This window comes from Drosophila hydei, unplaced genomic scaffold (genome assembly GCF_003285905.1).
Source record: "Drosophila hydei strain 15085-1641.00,03,60 unplaced genomic scaffold, DhydRS2 tig00000090-arrow-arrow-pilon, whole genome shotgun sequence".
NCBI classification, from domain to species: domain Eukaryota; kingdom Metazoa; phylum Arthropoda; class Insecta; order Diptera; family Drosophilidae; genus Drosophila; species Drosophila hydei.
In genome coordinates, this window is record NW_022045662.1 from 1,496,887 (window position 1) to 1,518,926 (window position 22,040).

The 22,040-nt window shown below is 35.9% G+C and overlaps 1 protein-coding gene across 1 annotated transcript in view; it reads right to left on the minus strand.

The window, feature by feature from the left end:
* Window positions 1-21,751, minus strand: part of LOC111594173 (transcriptional regulator ovo) — a 29,305-nt gene extending 7,554 nt beyond the window's left edge. Inside the window, exon 1 of the mRNA XM_023307358.2 lies at window positions 21,273-21,751. Within this exon, the coding sequence (XP_023163126.2) occupies window positions 21,273-21,720 (448 nt within the window). The 5' untranslated portion in view covers window positions 21,721-21,751. The remainder of the gene's footprint in view (window positions 1-21,272) is intronic.
* Window positions 21,752-22,040: the final 289 nt, after the last annotated feature.

The window sequence follows — 22,040 nt, forward strand, 5'->3', positions numbered from 1 at the left end:
ATTTATGTTTGCCTTTAGCCCCCTTATCGAAGTTACTAAAATTCTGGCGCCGTCCTTGTTCACATGCGCTCACAGACAACCATTTGCAAGCATACATGTGAATAATTCTATGCATTTATACATGTGTCTGCGGCGTCTTTAGTTTTTGCGCCTTCCCTTTCTTGCAGAAATTATGTCTAAAAAAGGCGAATACGCAGTTACGCGACCAAGCGCGATGTGCGCGTGCATTAAAATTTGTCGAGTTGAAATATTATGAGTAAATTAATTATATAAATTGTGATATGTATGTATATGTTAAAATCAGTAATGTTTAATTTTCTTTTTTTTGTTTGCGAATTAAATGTGAAGAGCAAGTGCAAGTGCGAGGCGCCGCTGCAATCGCTTTTGCCGTCGACTCGGCGTTAAACCAGGCAAAGACAAGGTTGGTAAACAACAACAAAAAACTTGCCTTGGCTGTAAATCAAATCAAATCAAGTGCAATAAATAATAGAAACAACAATTACAACAACAACAACAACTATTCCTATTGCAATGGCAATCAAGTTGGCGTCAACGTCGCTGCCTTTGCTGTTGGCGGCCGTCGATTAAATGTATGTTTGTGTGTTTGTGTGTGTGCTTGTTACGTTCATGCGATCAAGATCAAGGCTTTTTGCAATTGCTTTAAATAGGTGTTTGTGTGTGTGTGTGTATGTGTAATGCAGCGGCATTTGTCAATGAACAAGTTTTGTATGCGTAGGTGTTGTTGCTGTAAAGCCCTTCATAAATACACGCACACATTTAATGGCATGCTGAGCGCGCGATACCCATAATTACACACATATGGCAACACTGTCATATATACATGTGCCTGTGCGCTTGCAATTTCAAATGCCCAACACGCATACAGCTGCGCTATCTTTGGTGCATAGTGCTGTCAGCTTTTTTAACAGCAGCAGCTAGTTCTAGAGTGAAAAAGCTAAATTGTAAATAAAAAGCTAAAAATATTTTCAAATTCTTCTCTTATGGTTAATGAAGTAAAATCGAAATCTAAATTTCAAAAATAAAAAAAAAATTGAAAAGAATGATTTGAAGAAAAGCTAAGTTAAGCTAAGAACTGTCAACACTTTTGTTGCTTTAATCAAATTCTAACTCTCGTCTGCCATTTAACAGCGTGCGGTGCTGCACAGCTAACAGCTAGTGCAGCCTTGAGCGTACTCACAGCCGTTTAACATTTCGACGTTCAAATTGTTTAACATAATTGATTACTACAATTGCTTTGGCACATTTAAACGCACATTTCGTTATGGTTATGCATACATACAAACATGTGTACATTCATATATATTTAATTTGATTTAAATTCACTTAAAATGTTGTCTTTGCCATAATAACAACGCAAGCCACGCCCAGCAGCTGCCCACGAGCAAGCAACAAACACACATATGCATATTCTGTTAACTTAACACGCCTGCAATTTATCATGATCAACAGTATAGCGAGCTGTTAAATGGCTTGGCTATGCCTTACCAGTTTTCCAGCTTTCCAGTTTCAGTTTCTGTTGTTGTTGTAATTGTCGTAATTAGTTTTTATTGTGTTAAGGTCAAGGCAATTGCTTCAAAATGCTTCATAATTACAAATGCGAAAAAAAGTGTTTGAGGAAATGAAATATTTTTTTTAAATATTTTTTTAAGTGTAATTATAACAGAAGCATTGAACGACACATATATAACAGAGCTGTAGGAAAGTTTTGTGTCTCTTTTGCTTTTCTTTGCTCCATTTCACATCTACCCAAGTTCAATGCACGTTTTATCCTTTACATTAATCGACTTCTATTTCTTCATTTATTTCTATTTATTCTATTTATTTGTTTGCTGCGTGTGCTTGAACTTTTAAGATATTCTTGTTATCTGTTTTTTGTTTTGTTTTATTTTTTTTTGCTTTTCGCCTCACTTTGGTCTAGCGCAAAATGCGTCTTAACGAAACACCACAAACGCACACACACACACACTAAAGCGATAGTCTGTGCGTATGTGTGTGTGCGTATGTTAATGTGCATAACAAAGCGTCGCAGTTGTTGTCCAGAATTTGTAATATTTTTTTTTTTATTTTGCGTCTTCTTTTGTTATTGTTTGTTTTACTCGTTGCTTTGCTGTGTGCTTCATGCAGCGGTTAATGTTAAGCAATTAACAGAGCTCGCAACATATTTAAGCTAACGCTTTTTATTTTAATTACTGTAAATGTTGTATAGCAGAATCATGGTATAATAGTATGAAAGTTTAACAGTATAGCAGTATACCTGAATAACAGTATAGCAGTATAACAGTATAACAGTACAACAATATAACAATATAACAGTATAACAGTATAACAGTATAACAGTATAACAGAATAACAGTATAACAGTATAACTGTACAACAGTACAAGAGTATAACAGTAAATCAGTATACCAGTATAACAGAATAACAGAATACAGTATAATAGAATAACGGTATAACAGTATATAACTAGTATAATATTACAATACAATATTATAATAGTACAACAATATTGAATTCGTATTGTATAGCTGCAAAACTGGGTAACATTATTATCTCATAATATCTTAGTACAGTAGAACAGTTCCAGATTGAGCCGCTTTTCAGTATATTCCAACTGCGTATGGCTTTTGCTTCTATTCTATATGCGGGTGTTGTCATTCTTCTTCTTCTTTCTGTTCTTGTAGACCTTTTTCTATTTGTGTTATGTAATTCACGCACGGCTTACGAGCAACAGCTACGCAACAGATCGCCAACTGTTGTGTGTGAAACCACGGAAAAAGCCAACATTGAAATATTTTTTTTCTGAGATGAGATGTGTTGTGGTTGTTGTTTTTTTTTTTTTTTTGTTTTCTACAATTGTTACTGTTACTGTTATTGTTGTTGTGGTAGTTGTCGTTGTTGTTGTTATGTTGAGGCGAATTCCAAACGCATTCTCTGGCTAACTTACATGTTGAATTCCCGGCATGCACGGCGAATGACGACACACCTCTATGCGTCCCATCTATCAACCTAAAAGCCTAGCCCAAGCACAGCACACAAATCTTCTCGTTGTTGTTGTTGTTGTTCTGTGTGCCATTGCAAATGCGAAACACGTCGCCCAGCGGCTCTACCCATATATAAACTATACACACACACACACACACACATACACACAGACAAACATTGTAAGCAAATAACATGAGCAGCTTCTCCAAGGGACGCCTCAACTAGAAAGGGTTAAAAGCTTCTATTGGCAGAGTTCATGTTCCACTTTCTAGCAATTGATTGCCTTAAAAGTCGGCTCAGATCGTGATATATATATTATGTTTTAGAAACATTGTTATACAAGTATATTCATGTTTGTAGCTTTTGTAGTTCTATGGATAAGTTTCTATTATTTTTCCTCAACTCTATACTAAACTATTATAGATCTGCCCTTTATATAATTTGCTAGCTATATAGAGTTATCTATGTATAAAATTGTCATCTATAACATTTCCAAATTCGTTGGCTTTTAAAGCAATTCAGTTACTATGCTTGGTTAAAGCGCTGAAGTCTGCTTGTTTTGGGTTAAGAAATTGCAAACAATTTAGTTAGCGTTTAGACGGTTCAGCACATTAAATAATTGTACATCTTTTATATAATCCGTAAACTTAACCCTGAAACTAAACAAAACACGCGTTGACATCTTGCACAAAAAAAAAGACAAAAAAAATACGTAAAAACTAACTAAAACGCTAACCACCCACTTGTCCAGTTATTTAATAGAGCATGAAAAGCACGCAACGCTTGACAGCCAAGAGGAAGAGCCAGAGAGAGAGAGGGCGAGTTCGGGGGGGGGGGGGGGAGGGAGAAGTATTGCTAGCTAAATTGAATTTGATTAACAGTTGCGAACTAATATAGTTCGAGCTAAAGCTACAGAGCACCTATAAAAATATCAACAAATTTACAGATAAATGAGTTAACAGTCAACTTAACAGCAACTGAAAGCTTGCACATAGCTGCTTAACATGACATATGTTAATGTTAATGACAGCGTGAAGACATTCGACAACTGTAAAAGAAGTATGTTAGCTATCTGTTGTATGAAATTCCTTACATGAATCTAACATATGAAGCAACTGTTAACATTTCACTGTTAAGTACTTCTTCACTCTGTCGACAGCTCGATTACTTTTAGGTAAGCATGTTAAGCAACTGTTAAAGCTGATGCTGACGTATTAGACAACTGTTATGCAAGCATGTTAAACAGCTGCATATTCTCTTCTGTCTTAATGTACTGCACTCGACAAGTTCGTTGCCTAAGTCTTTTGATATATATATTTTGTTTTTTTTTTTCTGTCGCGAGTTGGTGAGAGCGGGATGCAGCTAGTGTCAGCGATTAGCTGACAGCTAATCAATATTGCCTTCTTCCGATTGCCATGACAAGTGCCTTCTTTCAAATGCGAGACTTAAAAGTTCTTCGATTCTACTTCGTTTTTTTTTTGCGCCACCTTTTGTTGGCCGCAGCAGATGCTCGACCCTTGTCAAAGCCCAAGCGCATGATTTGCCAAACCAAAAAAAAAAGAAGGAGGAAGAGGAAGAGTAGCAACTGGCGGCGGCTTCCTGTTTTTTGGGCCGCCAAATTGATGAATGCATCCGTTTGAATGCGCAAAAAAAAGAAAAGGAAATGCCACAAGGAGTCTAACAGGTGTTTTTCTTGCGTCTTGACCAAATGACCTAATGCGATGAAGGGGTGTGCGTATGTGTGTATGTGTGTGTGTGTGTGTGTGTGTGCCTTTTAGCAATTCTAATGTGGCTGCTTCAGTTTCGCTGTTGTTTCGTTTTCGGTTTCGGTTTCCTAACTGCTGCGGGGCAGTCTATAAATTTATTGCCTAAATGAATTTGTCTCTAACGCCCAGGCTTCAAATTTATGCAGCCTTTCCCCAAAGGTACTTTTTTCGTAGTCTCCAACTGCAGCTGTTGATAGTTCGATTTCTAAGGGCACAAGGTCTTTATTAGTGTCTATACATATATATATATATGTATATATGCATGTCTATATATATGTATATATATACACACGATCTGTTCTCATGTTTCGAGCGCAAACTTTAAAATGCATTAAGTGCCATGCAATTAAGTTTATCGATGCGCTCGAATCAGCCAACTTGAATTTAATCTTGTTTCCTTCGTTTTTTGCTTCTTTTGACTTCTTGGTTTCTCTTGCGTGGCAGCTTTATAAATTATACATTATAAATGCCGACGCGTTACTTTTTTCGATTTTTTTCGATTATTTTTTTTTTTTTTTTGGCAACTTTATAATTTTGCCTGCAATGTTGCCGCCCCTTCATTTGTTGCAAGTTTGAGCAATTTGTGAGGCGCTCTGTAATTAATAAACACCTATGCTAAGGTAACGCCTGTTAATCGACCAAAAGGAAAAAAAAACCAAAATGTTAACTGCCAGCAGGAGCTATGTTAACGTAATAGTGATAGAAAGAAACATAAATTTTCATGTGAAAATAAAGATTATCAAATGTTATATTAAATTTCTTTCACTCCAGCTAACAGCTGGAATAAAGTATCATGTGAATAAAGTCTCAATTAACAGCTGTAAACTAACATGGGCCCAAAGTGCTGTGCAGCCTCTGTTAGCTTCAGGCTACAATGTTTCTGAGTTTAATTAACATAGCTAGGAATGTTATGCTTAACATAAAATATTACATAACATATTACATAAGATATTCAGTTCATAATCATGGCGGCAATTGACATAAATGTCTTAAAATTATGTTAGCGCACTGTTAAACGAATTTCTCTAACATGTTGGGCAACTGTGAGACAATTATGTTAAGTAGCTGTTAGAATATATCGCCGTTCAGCTTCAGTTGGATGCATCTCCATAGTTTGCTCATTATTTCAAGTTCGTTGCTTAAGTCTTTTGCTTATGCATTTGCAGCAAAGAATTGCAACAACATTTAACTTAACATTAACCCAGTAATTTTCAAATTGAATGACACAGCAGCCTTGCACACACATAGACATACCACCTGCCACGCCTCCCCGCATGCGCCGCATGCGCCCCGTCTCTTCAGCTGCACAGCCTACACAAATTGTTGTAACTGTTTTAGCAGCCACTTTTCAAGGTCAAAATTGCAGTGCATGTGAGTTGAAATACTTGAATAGCTCTTGATGTGTGTGTGTGAGTGTGTGAGTTGAGCTATCGACAGCATCCAAATGCCATTGCTTTGATAGATCGAAGCTGCAGATGGGCATCGTCAACAAAGAATTGAGATACAGCTCAGCTGCTGCTGCTGCTGCTGCTGCTGCTGCTGCTGCTATTGCTTGACTTAGCTCGAGTCAGCTTAGCTTTCAAGCTCAAAGCGCGTCTTAAATTGCAAACCACATGCTCGACAACAGCAATAACAACAACAACCACAACAACGACAACAGCATGTGCTACGTTTTGTGCAGCTGCTAATTACAGTTGCTTTTTTTTATTTATATATATATATATATATTTTTTTTTTTTTGCCATTTGCCGCCGCATTTTAGCTTTGTGTTTCAATTTGTTTGTTTGTTTGGCTTTTTTTCTCTATGACTTTTTTTTCGTATTTTTTTTAAAGTGTTCTTTGCGGTATTAATGTCAATGTTAACCTTGCTCTGTTTCATTTTGCCTCGTTAACTCGTTTACATTGTTTATTAAGTGGCCGAAGCTTTTAATTTATCTAACGATTTAGCTATATTTCGCATACCCTGTAGCTGCTAATAGACATTGACGATGTTTGCTTTTCGTGTCTCTTTTAGGGGGTATTTTTTTCTTTTAACTGTTTCATTGATTTTTTAGTGGAACTTGTCTTGATAAATTTTACTTATTGAATTGTTTTGTTTTTGCTATTTCTCAGCTTCTATTAACAGCTGCTGGCTATGTTAAGCCAAGAGTTGATTAGTGATGCTGCAGCTGCCAGATAAATTTGAAGCTATTAATAGGTTTAGCTGTTAAGCCTTTTATTCAACCTATGCCAGCCTGAAACCTATGTTAAACAACTGTTAACATTTGTAGGTGACTTAAGTTATGTTAAGCAGCTGTTAAGCAGCTGTTAAGCTATATTGACCTATAACGCCTACATTTGAAGACATTTAACTTCTGTAAAATAACTAATTGAAATACTAAGCAGTTGTTAAGCTGTCATTTGAAGAGACTCAGCTTCTGTTAAGCATCTATTAACTATGCTTCGGCATGTTTTAACTGTCTGCTGCTTGCCATGTTACACTAATATTAACATAATAAACGTTTGCTCATTTGATTTTCGATACTTCTTTGAGGCGTTGCTCATCTGCATTGAAGGCTTTTTGTTTTAGGTTTTTGTTTTTCGCAATTGTTAATGCATTTCCGTTAAGCACGTTGCACAAACAATGGGGCACAGCACAAATGGCAGCATTGGGCAGCAGCAACAGCAGCAGCAGCAGCAGCAGCAGCAGCTCGCAAACAAAACGTAAATGAGTTTGTCAACATATTTCTAATTCGACACGCTTCAAAGTGACCAATACACACACACACTTCGCAGTGAGTGAGGCTTTTAGAATGAATATATTATATGCGTTGACCTAAATTTTATGACTGTTGCTTTTTGCCATTTTGTTGCAGTAGCAACAAAAATATATGTAATAACCATTGCACTTGTTGCATGTATGTGTGCGTGCGCGTGTGTGTGCGCATGTGTGCGAGTTGCACAAAGAAGCATGCTAAACAGCTACTAAAATACAATGCAACTGCAACTGCAACTGAAACAGCAACAGCAACAACAACAGCAAAGGCAAAGGCAAAGGCAAACAATATATACAAACTAAATGAGACGCAACTGGCTAACTGGCTAACTGGCTAACTGGCTGACTGACTGATTGACTGATTGAGCCCCGGTGACAATGTCTAAGCTGTCTGTATCTCTCTGTGTATGTGTGCTAATTGTTAGTGCCAATAAGCGTCTATAAGCGTTACAAGTCTATTGCCATATGCCATATGCGAGGGTGGCTTAGTTGGCCAATTCTAATGAAGCCCATTCAATAAAAGTTCAGCTAATGGCAATCTGTATTCATATGCATAAAGTCTGTCGCGCTTTAAGATGCATTTAAAAACTTTTTTAATTTTTATTTTTATGGCATTTCTTAAACGTTTTACTGGCTGCTTCTACTAAATTTGTTCAGCTGTTGGCATGAAGCTGAAAGTTCAGCCTAACTTTAGACCGCTCAATGGTTTTACTTTTGTAAATTTCACTTTGTGAATTTTTCGTAAACGTTTTACTGACTGCAAACTGTAGAAAAATGTTTGCTTCTGCAAATTAAGTTAGCTTGAAATCAGAATTGACATTTTGGCTTTGCTTGGTATTTCCTAAACGTTGCACTGGCTGCTCTTTATTTGTTATTTGATATCGCTGCTCAATTGGCCGAACAGCCCTCGCATTCGAGCTTGTGTATTGAGTGCATAATGTAATTGAACATTGCGCATACGAGTCCATTGGCTTATCCCACAAGTCAAGTCATAGAACTGAACTGTCGTTTCGTGCTTGTCTCATTAACATTTACAACGGGGCAAACGGGCGCAGCAGCCGACAATAACAACAGCAGCAGCAGCAGCAGCAACAACAACTGCAACAGCAACAAATCATTTAACGCAATTGCGTTAAAACTTTGCCCATTCCAAACAAAAGTTTCGTTTCGTTTCGTTTCGGCTTTAGTTTCGGGCGTTTCATTTGTTTGTTTTTGGCTTTTCGCATCTTTGTTAAACAGTTTGTTGCACTTTGTTACTTTTTCGTGTTGTTTTTCAGCGGCCTCGATCTCTTTTGTAGCTGCTGCTGTTGATGCGCTTTAAATAGCTGTCAAGTCACTGACTCAATTTTCGTTTAGAACTAAAGTGAAACTGAAAGCTAAAAAAATTCTATACTTATTTACTTTTTTGTTATTGTTGTTGTTGAATATCCAAACGGAGTGAGTAAACATTGCATTGAGCTTTAAATGACTTTTTGTGTAATCGGAATCGCGTGTGTAAATTACAGCATATGTAATTGAGATAGATTGTAAATTGGGCTGAATCACTCTATTAAGTTGACTGATTTAGGGCTTCAGAGTACGAGTCAAAGTGGCAGCCATAAGCACATAAAACTACTTAGAGATGTGGCCAAAAGAGTTCAACAAATACTTAAAGCGCTGCCAGTAAAACGTTTACGAATGTAAATATTATATACAGAAACTTTTATATATATAGAAACTTTTATATATATAGAAACTTTTGCCATAGCCTATACCTACACAGCAGCCATGCGGCTATACATAGACATTAAAAAGCGAAAAGATGACACATGAGTAAACAGGAGGTTCAACAAATTGGGGCAGCCCGTAAAACGTTTATGGATGTTGCACAAATAAGGAATTAACGTGAATAAAGCTTGTGTGAATGTCAATTTATTACTATATAAAAATTATGCAGATTTCGCTTAAAACATATCTAGAGCGCAATTGTGATGAGTTTTTGAAGAGCTGTCAGTAAAACGTTAGAGAAGAGACTAGAGAATATAAGAAAATAATTATCAGATATATTTATATATATGGAACGTGGGCGTCAAGCACAAGGAGAAGAAAAGAGGGAAGAGGCACATATAAATTGTATTTATTTCTTGTTTCTTGATTTGGAGCAACAGTTCGTGCCATTTAATGCACTTGCCTAATTGATAATCAGGTTTTTCAGTTGCTGTTGTTGTTTTTGAAATGAAAACCGCATCTGGTTGACCTTCTCAACCGTTACAGGCGCTGATTACAGCATCAGCCTTTATGCCATATATGTGTCAATATATATATATACGAGTTTTTATATATATGCAAAATTAGCAGAATTTAATTATGATGCTGCCAACGACAATGATGATGATGCTGATGATGATGATGAGCAACGCTTGGTTTCATTTCATTTCGTTGTTGCTTCAATATTTATTGCTACACGGACGACAATTTGCAGTCGCGTTGTTGCTTTTATTTTTTGTTTTTGTTAACTGTAAACATATCGAAATGATGCAGGCGACCCTTTGCCGTTGTTGTGGTGCGATCTACCTACCCGTTTTGACCCACATTTCGAATGCAGCAACAACAACAGCAACGCCAACAACACCAACAACACCAACAGCAACCAATCAATGGGGAGAAACAAGTTAAGCATCCCATGCCAAAAGCAGCTACAAAATTTGTATTAAGTAAACTCCCACTTACAACATTTTGCATATAAATGATGCTGTTGCTGTTGCTGACTCTTTCTTTCTCGCTCTCAAGCTTGCACACTCTTTCCGTTGGATTTTGTTACAAATATGAAATTATGCGTAAAATTGTTGTTTTTGTAGTTTGGATTTCAGTTTTTTTAAGCATTTTTTTTTAGTTTTTAAGTTTTGTTTTCTGTTGATCAGCTTCCAAATGAAATGAGCCAAAACCGCAACAAGCGCAACAAAAGTTGTCGCCGCCTTTTGTTGCTGTTGCTGTTGCTGCTGCTGTGTGTGCTGTTCATTTATGACGTAACTTTGGCTGCGGCTGCGGCTGCTGTGATTACGGCCCGCTGTTAATACAGTTAAAGCGGGCGCCTAACCTTGAAAACCGGTAGATTTTTTTATATATTTTACTTTATCTCACGTGTGTGTGTGAGTGTGTGATTTGTGCTTGCCTCTTAAGGCATACGGCCAGACAAATATTATTTATAGACTCAGATATAATATAAATAAATAAATATACATATAAATAAAATTTGAATTACAGCTAAACTTTATAAGTATTTTAAATATTTATTTGTTATATATCATTTTTATTTTTTATAAACATATTTTTTTATTTTTTTTTTAATATTAATTTATTTTGTTATAATTTTATTTTTATTAATATTTTATTTATAATTTGGCTTTGTTCTTATTACATTATTTTATTTTTATTATTATCATTATATTATTATTATTATTAATATTTAAATTTTTAAATATATGTTTTTAATATCTTTTTTTGTTTGTGCTTAAATATTATATTCATAATTTTTTTATGTATTTATTTATGTATTTTTTGCTTTAATTTATTATTATAGACCAATTTTTTTGCATTTTAATTTTGAATTTCTTTTTGTGCTGTCAAACAAAAGACTTAGGCAACGAACTTAATATTGATATTGAAATTCAGTGACATTGCCAATCGGATAGCTGTTACCGCCTCGTGCTGCGTCTAGTGTGTAATCAATTGGGGTGTGGCTGCACACACACACATACAGACTTAAGTTGGGCAATTCCGAAGCGTTAAAGATTTGTACACGAAATTAGCAGCAATTTAGACAAACTGTTTTTTTTTTCAAGTGTTTGTTATGGCGCTTCCAAGTGATGCCTCACGCAGCTTCAATGTGTAAGCCCTCGGACAAAATAGTCTCATAAACTGTTTAAATACAGCTTGGATAAGTCACAATAAAGTTGTCAAAATTGTGTAAATGGATCGAAGAATATATCTATAAAGTTAAAAGCCAATGAAAACGGTGCGAGAATCTCAAAGATGTGATTGATTCTACGGCCATTCCAGATCATATTCAGTCTATTCGAGAATTAGAACAGGGAAATTTTGTTATGTAACGGCTGAGGCCAATAACTTGCTATAGGAACTCGCAAAAAATAGAGTTAGGAAAGCAATTGTTCCTAATGCTTAGATGGCAGGGAATTTGAGCAGTCGAACAAACAGGCTGCTGTGCTGCAACAGCTAAACGCGTCTCAACTGATTTCATTTCGTTATGGAGGGGACAGCTCGCGATGTTATAAAAATTTCCGTTTTATGCAAATCGAAGAAAAAAAAACAGCTAAAGAGATTTCATATACGAAATTTCACAAATTCATAGGTCAAATATTGACCAATTCGAATCGCAGCGCCGTTTGAGCTTTGAGATGCGCAAAATTGCACAATGAAACGAAACGAAATGAAATGGAATGAAAGCAAATGATATGAAATGAAACAATGGCTAAGATAACAAAGCGCAGCGCTTGTTGAAATTTTTTTTCAGTTTTTTTTTTTTGGGAAACATATTGAAAAATAGTTTTTTTTTCGATTGCCAAAATAAGTTACAAAAAAAAAGAAGAAGAAAGAAATACAATGCGGCCCTAATGAAGCAGCAGCAGCATCTTGTGCTGCAGTCAAGTGCATAACCAGTTCAGACTTCACTGCGAGAGACAGAGATGGAGATGGAGCAAGTCAGGGCTATAAGATAGCGTCGAGGGGTACTTAGCTTATAGCGGCTCAGCTTTTGCTCGCTCAGACAATGTAGCTACAAATTGTCAATGTTGTAGTTAGTCGTGCACACACACACACACGCGCGCATAGAGGTGAGGAGAGCAGATAAGCGAGCGGGGCGCATTCATGCATTCAATTCATTCATTCATTCATTTAGTCAGTCACAAGTCAACCCTGACCTGAAAAATACATGACACTAGTGTGTGCATTATAGCTGCATATACACACATGCATATGCACACACACACACACATGCACACATGCACACACATGCATGCACACCTGTGTAGGTGTATGCATGCTGGCGATGTTGTAGCTGTTTAATTTTAGACTCAGATATATCTATATATTGATATTGTCATTAATTTGTTGTAATTGCTGTTGTTGTTTATGTTGTTGTTGTCGCATCATCTGATATGAAAAAAGCGGCTGTAAGACAATGTCAGCTGAACGTTTCTGTTTTATATGTCAAATATAAGTGTTCTAGCAGCTCTCGAACATGTGTTTAAATTGCTTAAGTGCAATTGCATATTATATAAACATTTTACATAGATGCATATATATAATCGATATATTTAATGAGTTTTGTTTTATTACAATTAAAATAGGTATTTAATTGAAATTTTCTATATATTCATCAAAATTTTCTTTTTGTTAGAATATTTTTTTTATTTTATAATAATTATGTTTTGTTATTAATTTTTTATCTATTGCATTTTTTTTAGCTTCCCCTTTATCGTTAGAAACAACTATAGAGAAGCTTTCATGTGAGCGTATTTTCTAGGTTCATTGAACTCTGAATCTAGGTTTCTATATCTATTTCATGTGTCTTGCTCTAGTCCCTGATGTAATCTCTATTATTTCTATTCAACAAATATTTATTTGATCTACGCATTCATTTAACCCATCAGCCCAGCTCGGCGCCAACTTTCCCACACAATTTTCATTTGATGCATAAAAACAACAAAGCAAGTTAAGTACTTTTCCCTTGAGCGGAAAGCTTAACGATTTGCAATTTGTATTGCACTTGACATTGACATTTGCGGGAGCGGAAACTGTTTAGCATACAGCAGCTATAAATCATGTTAAGCAGCGAGCCCATAATTTGTTTAATCAATAACTAAATGCATTTAATGGTTATTTAAACAATGCAATTTTCATATTATATTTTATTCGCAATTTGCATTCGCAACAGCAACAACAACAATTGAATTGTATTATACGAATTCGCACACTTGAATTAAACGTAATAAGCTTAAAAACTTGTAAAGCGAGAGTGAGAGAGAGAGCGGTTGTGTCCATCTATAGGCAACACCTTCAGCTAAATTGTGTTCTAGATGTTTCCTTTATCGTTTCAAAACATTGAAAAGAGCCTTCAGGATTCGAGACTTTTTGTGTTTCAATTCGAAAACATTTCAGCTCGAGAGAGAGAAAGTTGGAGAGCTGGTATATAGGCTGAAGATACTACTATATTATATAACTTGCTTTGAGACTTAGATAAGATGAGTTCAGGACAAATTTAGATGAGACTTGAAATAAGTGACGGCTCGATCAACAAACTGTATATAGAGTTGCGTATCAAGGTGCAGCTTTCAACTATTTCAATATAAATAAAAAAAAAAAATATATATATAATATATATATACATATATATATATATATATATATATATATATCGAACTCTTTGTATGTGTGTATAGCTGTCTAAAATAATGAAAAATCAGGTTCATAATGCGAACCTCTAGGCTGTTTGAGCTGTTGCTTCGAATCATTTATACGGCATAAAGAATTGTTTATCTGTTGCCAAATGTTCTCTCACTTTTGGGCATGCAATATAAAGAGATGTCTCATCACGAAGGTATATATATATATATACACACATATGTATGTATATATACATATGTATTCCTACATAAAAATAAAATCAACAAACGAAATTGAATTCTGAAGCATGCGGAATGCGAAACTCGTTCGTCTTTAGCGTTAAACAAAACAACAGTTAACTTTTAACAACAACAACAACAGCAACAAAAAAGGAAACAAGTTCTATTGTTGTTGTTGCTGTGGAGCGTTAAACGTGTTTCAATCGCAAATTAAAGAAGCAAAAAAACAAATCTTTATAAATATAAGCTAAATTAAACAAAAACAAATGCAATCGTTTGAAGCTTTATCGCCCCGTGCTAAGCCGAAACGAGTTTCCATATTAATAATAATAATAATAAAATATATACCACAAAAAAACAGCAAAAGCAACAACAAAAATTTAACTGAAATTCAAACAATTTACAAGTTATTGACACTGAAATTAAAAAAAAAAATAAATAAATAAAAAAAGAGATTGGCGATATTTTTTGTGAATGTGACAAAATACGAAATACTCGTATTGTTTTTAAAATAACTAACTGATAAACTTATAATATAAAATAACAAAATAAAGTTGAATTATTTTCCATAATCATTTTCAAAATTCAGTTTTCATTTGCCGCAAGTCTAACCAAGTGAATTTGGCAATGGTTGGAGTTAGCTTTGGCTAAAATCCAGTGCAAAACACAGTAAACACATCATAAGACGCGCACGCAAATGAAAAGTGCTTAGAAGAAGAAGAGTTGATTGGAACGTGGTTAGAGGCAACTGTTGACGCGTTCAATTGGGCACTAATTCAATTAAAGAGAGAGCGAGAGAGTGTGAGAGATTGAAAGAGAGAGAGAGAGAGAAGTGGGCAACAAGAAGTGCATTTTCATGCTAAAACTAAAAGATGATTTGGTAGACAAAGGCCGTTCCGCAGGAGCTAACAAAGGCTCAAAGGGGCCAAAAGGCAGTGCAATCAATACACAAACGAACACACACACACACACATACATGTACACTAACGCACACTCAGGGCTGTAAGAGTCGTGAGTAACGCAGCGATTCTCCAGCGGCGAGGCGAGGCCTCTGGTCAGGTATTTGAGCTCCAAAGCAAAGAGAGCCCAGCGAGCGAAAAAACTCGCTTCCTTTATTATTATTCTTTATTTATTTTTTTTTCTTTTCAAATACACACACACACACACAGGTATAAGAAGGTGTATTTTTATTCTTATGGAACGCAGTCGAGCGCAGCACTTGAGACCAGTTTCTCGCGCTGCCTGCCTGCCTGTGTGTGCGTTGATTCACTGCACAAATAAATCTCAGCTTTGAATTTTATCACAGTGTGTACAGGATTCTTGCCCTTTTTGCTGTTGCTTCTCGCTTCGTTTTTCTGATTGTCAAATCTTTGCCTTTTTCTCTCTCTCTCTGTCTTTTAGTTCGTTTTTGTGCCTGGCTATTTGGTTTGGCTGTGGTGTGTGTGAGGGAGATAGGGCTAGATGCAGGCAGGCGAGTCGAGGCGAGCTGAGTCGAGTCGAGTAAGCCCTTAAACAGGTAGACAACTGCATTGTTTATCAGTCAGCCAGCCAACAGCAGGTAAAAACTAATGCCAGACGCAGTGCAGAAAAACGAAAAGAATCCAGAGACGGAGTAAAAAAACGAATGACTTAGGCGACGAACTTGCCACAGGATGTGTTGCTGTAGCTATTCAAATTGTCTGCCCAACTAAAAATTCGCTGAAATACCTTATTAGGCATTCTAAAAAGTGGAAGAAGATGAACAAGATGAAGAAGCTGTAACCTGAGCTTAAAGTGAAAACAGGATTTTTGCACGTAAGCAACAAAAACTAGAAACAAACTAAGCAAAGCTAGAAAACATTAGATGAATATGGAGCGAATTGGTGAATATTTTAACTGGCTGAAAATAGCATTGACAATAGATTAGGCTAATAGGCAGCCTACTACATCTTGGAAAAGGAATTAGTATATTAAGTTGGTTAGCTGATGAACTTTTACTTGAAATGCTTTATAGTTCGAAAGATATTTTCATATATATACAGCATATGCAAATTTAACCATCTATTTAACTATCTATTGGTTAATAAATAAATGTCAACTCACTATTATATTTTTTTTTAGAATTTTGCATCTACCCAACTCTTCAGGTATCTGGTATATGGTATAAGGCCAACACTGATTATTTTCTATATTTCTAGATCTGCTGCATCTTTTCACATAATTTGCCTTAAATAAATATATCTTAACTTTTTCAAATGATGAAATGCGTTTGGAAACTTTTAGATATGATCAAAAAGATTGGATTATAGAGTATATAATATATATAATATAATAAAATATCTTTGACTTTGTCTTTGTTTGGCTTACAGCATTGAAGTTAACTTTTGCTTACGATAGAGTACGAAGCCAGCGGGCTAACAGATGGACAGAGGGCAAGAGAGGCGGAGAGAGAGTCAGATAACTGGCAGCAGAACATTTTTGGCCAACCTTTCGCTAACTTCCGGCCGCGTGTTGTAACATCTGCGTCAGCTTGAATTGAACTGCGAGAGTTTATATACACATACATATATAAAATATATATATATATTTTGACTGGTCTTCTAACAGGTGCCCGCTTGCTGTTGTTGTTATCAAGTGCTAAGTGGCCAAATGTTGACTTATCGCAGCGACTTTATCAATGAATTTCCTTTGAATTTTTATTGACTTTTACTTTGCAGCAAGAAATGAAATGAAATGAAAAGATGGCTAAGAAATGATTGTGCAATTTGTTCGTTTATTTTTGTTTTTTTTTTTTTTGCAAAAAAGTTGGCCAAAAAAATGCACAGGAAGTTGAGCAGTTAGCTGAGCAGCTGTTGTTTTTGTTGTTGTTGCTGTTGTTCTAGGAATTTTGAATAGCGCGCATCAGACCTTGTCCTAAGGTCGCGCCTCTCTCCCTCCCTCTCTCTCTGAATATATATATATATATATATATATATATAAATTTATGAATATATAGTCTATATGAATATTTATGGCTGCCACTTGTGGCACGCAACAGAATGTAACTATAGCTTTAGCTATTGTTTATTTATAGATTACACTGAGCGAAATTTGCGAGAAGTTTGTTTCAGCATTATAAATAAATTTATAATAAGTATGTATAAAAATATATATAAAAAAATAATAAAAATAATTAATTGTAAAAAAATATGCAGTACAAAACTGCAAAAAAAAAAAGCAAAATTAAATAAAATGATAAAGAATAAAAGGTTTAGATCAACTTTTTCAGCGTAATTTTGAGTCGTATTTGATTGAATTTATTAAGTGTTCAAACTAAAGTAGAATGTAGCTTAACTATGTAAAATTTTAGTGTAGACAAAGGCATTAAGCAAACACCCTTTATTTATATTTTTCTGTTAGCTGTGTACTCAAGCATAGTTATAGCTCTAGGTATATGTATATTTATAAGGCAAGTACTTAGTGTGTGTGTGTATGGGAGCAAAAATCACAGACGCTGGCAAACAGCAATTATGGCCGTGGCAACAGCAGAAGCAGCAACAGCAACAGCAACAACAACAGCGGCAGCAGCAACATTATGTTGCACTTGAGACACGGTTTGGGCCACGTTCTGTACGCTTTGGTTTGTTGTTTTTTTTTTGTGTTCTTTTCGTCGCTGTTGGCCATCTACATTTCTCGTGTGGCATGCCCTTGCCAAGAATCGTGTTGCCAGTTGTTGTTGTTGGCTGGTTTACTGGTTCTACCACTTTTCGTTTGCCTTGACTTTGCCTTTGTGCCTTTGCTTTTGTGCCTTGCGCTTTGGCCAAATGGCCGACGAGGAGCAACGCCCAAAGTCAGCTTGGCAGAAAGAAACCCAGCCCCAGACCCTGCCCCATCATCATCATCATCATCGTCGTTATGATCAACATCTTTAACTTGATTATGCGCTTCAGCTAGCTGCAAGTTTTCTGCTATTTTTGCTAGAGAGCCAGCCTACCAATCTTTGGCCTTTTGCTTCTGCTTCCACTTCCACTTTGCTTGCTGCTGCTGCTGCTGGTGCTGGTGGTGGTGCTGCTGCTGCTACTTCTACTTCATCTTCTTTTCTCATTTGCTTTTAGTGCCGCATTCGAGAGTTGCTCTCAACTTGTACTTTTGCTTGGGCTCAACCAGAGATTTGTGGCTTAGGCGCTGAGGCACATTGTTATATAATTTGCCCATTGCCAACTTTAACTAACTTTATATATATATATATTATGCTTGTCTGCCTCACTCTCTCCCTCTCTCTCTCTCTGTCTTGCTGTCTGCCTTTGTATGTGCGCTCAAGTGTGTGAAGTTCTTGGCCGCTAACCGCTAAGGCAGAGCCCACTGAGCCAGTGAGTCAGGCCCGTAATGCAAGGCCTGCACAGAAGGAACGTTCAAAACTAACGAACTGTGTGAGCTCTCAGTCCGTCGGTCTGTCTCTGTGTGAGTGTGTGTGCTTAGCCACAGGGTGGCTCTGGTTAAGTTAAAATTAAAGCAAATAAATGTAAGAACTAGGAGCATATTGTAAAGCAAAACAATGCAAGAACTTGTTGGGAATTATAGTAAAAAAAACAAAAAAAAAATTAGCATTTTATTAGTAATGCTATATATGAATCAAGTTTAACAAATGAATAGAGTATTACAAACAATATAGTTTTGCAATACATTGTTTGATTGACTGCCTGATTGTTACTATATATAGGTAAAAGCTAAAATCAGCTCTCTAGGAATATAGAATTGTATTAATAAATGAATATTTGTATTTATATAAAATAATTTTAAATGCTATATTGTAGGGAATATTTGCAGAAGAGTTTGCTTAAGTTTGGCAAAATAAAGTAAAACTCTTAAATATATAAATATTTAGAAACTAAACTTTTGATAAATAAAATAATTAAGTTTTTAATAGAAATTTCAAGAAATAAAGTTGAATATGCTAGGGAATAGAAATATATGAATATATATTATGCTACGAAAAGATTTTTATGAATTCATCACGTATTCAGTGTATTTTTTGTATAGAATTTTATAGTTAAAATAGCTGTTTTTTGCATTTAGTTGTTTTTCGAACTTTTTGCTTATGTAAAAGATTGCCCAACTCAAATTTCAGGTTCTAAATGTTAGCTCTGCTCACAAACAGATACACATGCTCACACACACTGAAGTTGTTTAGTGGCTGCGTGTGATTTGAGCTGCGGTTGGGGTCCACAAGAACGACGAGCAATTTCCACTTCCACATCCACTTCCCCAGCAGTCGGCAAGCCTTAGCTTCGCCTCGCACTGCTTCGCTCTGCTCTGCTCTGCTCTTGCGCTGCTCGCTTCTGTTATGTACATTCTACCCCATGTCTAGTATTCCACTCTATTCCATTCTATTCTATTTTATGCACACCATTCTATGCTATTCGGTTTATTATAGTTATTCCTACATGTAATTATGATATCTATATATATATATATATACGGTTTTTTTGCGCGCGTTAAGACAAAGGGCAGTTAAGCCTCAGACGATGTGAAACAAAAGACTTAGGCAGCGAACTTGACAGCCAACACACCGACACACAGACACACGTAGTGGCAAATCAGTGAAGTGTAGCATAAAAATATCAAATATAGAAACTAAAACTAAAAATAAAATGGGGAAAAAATGAAAAAAACAAAATAAATGGGAAAAAATTCACTTTCAAGAAATTCATAAATTCTGATTAGCTCGAAAAGAAAGTTAAGTTTCGATATGAATATTCTTATAGATATATAAATGTTTAACATATTTTGTTCTTCTCTTTTAAGGTTTTTAACCATGGTCAAGAAATGACTTAATAAGCCGCCTCGTCGGTTATATAAGCCAGACAACTGAACAGACTTCTAGAAATTGTTGTTGCTTGCTTTTATTTTTGGCAATTCAATGAAAGTGATTGATGTTGGCCACAGCTTCGGCGCAGAATCTAAGCAGAAGCGAAGCAAAAATACAAAAAAAAGAGCCAAGGGTCGTGTCGTGTGGGCGTCAACAAATGCGCGAGACGCTGCCTAATTTGATGTTGTTGTTGTTGGTGCTGCTTAGCTTGTAGCTCTGAATTGGTAGCTTGGCCTGTTGTTGTTGTTTTTGTTGTGTGTTGTCTGTTGTAGATAGCCATCAGCATTTGTCTTGACTGATTTGTGGCCATTATATGGTCATAAGCATTTATTTGCCTGTCAGATTTTTTCTTCATTTTTGGCAATTTTCTTAAATAATTTATTTATTTTTTGTAAGTTTTGTAATGAGCTGGAAGTGTAACAATTGTGCAGGAAATGCAAAGAATTATGCACTTTTGGCATGTAATAGAACAGTTTTATGAACACCTTGGAAGCTGTCACTTGATTTAGATAAACAGAAAATATACGATAAGCAAGAATCTTATTGTGCTATTAACTTGAGAATGTATTCTACAATATAATAATATTATTGATAAATTATTATATATTTGCATATTCTGCAGAATTGCAGAGAACCTAAGAGAACGTTTTTAATAACTTCAAAAAACTCAAAAAATCAGCAAACTTTCTTAAGATAAATTCAACGAAAATTCTTAAAACTCAATTTATATATATATGTACATATATACATATACATCAGCTAAATTTCTTCTTTTATAGTAAAATTTCAATTAATAAAAAGAAAAACTTGACTTTCACAGAAATGAAATTAGGAACTCAATTAAAATGAACAAAAAAACTAACAAGGAAAAGAAAAAGAAAGAAAAGAACAATCAGGCAACATAAAGTTATTCCTTACTGACGAACACCCAAGTCTCTATAGTTTTCTTATCCAAAAATTTCTCAATTAAGTTTTTTGAACAGAAATTGATTTGGCTGACAAAGAACTTCCATAAAAGCGCAGAAATTTATTTTAGAGAAAAGTATTAAAACAATTTAAAACTTTTTTATCTCTATTGTTTTTTGTTTGTTTCTTTTTTTTGGATGAATTTTATGTGCATTCTATGGCGCTTGTTAATTTTGGCATTTGCATAAGGCCAATAAAATTGTGAGCATACAAATGACTGAGGCAACGAACTCAGCAATGTTTTGTGCGATGTTTGTTGCCTACGTCATACGATTTGATTAGATTTTTGGGAGTTGACCACGGGTGAACGGGCATCTTCAGATAGATCAACTTACCATTTTGAACTTGCTCGGGCTCGACATTCGAATTGATATTGGAATGAATGCTGTTGCTGCTGGCATGCTCTTGCGATAGCTCGAGACTGTGTCGCGCTTGACCAAAATAATGACGTCGATGATGGAAACGTTTGCGCGTCGATGTGTTTGTCGATGCGGTGGTGGCGGCAATTAAGCTAAGCGGCTGCTCCTGCTCCGCCTGACCCTGCGGATCCGGCTCCGGCTCGGGATTGGCGGGCGTTGGTGTCGGCGTCGGCGTTGGCGTCGGCGTCGGTGTTGGCGATAATGGCGCCTGATCAGCGTGACGTGAGTGCGAGGCGCTCGGACTAAGCGGCGGCACAAGGCAGCGTTCATCATCCTGCGCCTTGTGCTGCAGCAGATTCTGTGATTCCAACAGGCGCTGCTGCTGCTGATGCAGACGATTTTTGATCAAAAAGATTTTCGGCATGTTTGCTCAGTTGTTGTTTTTGTTGTTGCTATTATTGTTGTTATTGCTGTTATTATTTATGTTTATTAACACACACACATGGAGTCACACACACACAAACACAAAGACTTAGACGAACGCGCGCACTTACACACACAGTAAACAAAACACTAATCCAAGTGCGTGTCTGTTTAAAACTGTGTGTGTGTGTTCTGCTGCTGCTGCTGCTGCTGCTGCTTCTTCTTCGATCAGTTAAGATATTTGACAAAAAAAAAATTGGATTTTTATATATTTTTGTATATTGGGTTGAGCGCGGCTCAGTTTAATTTTTTGTGTTTCTT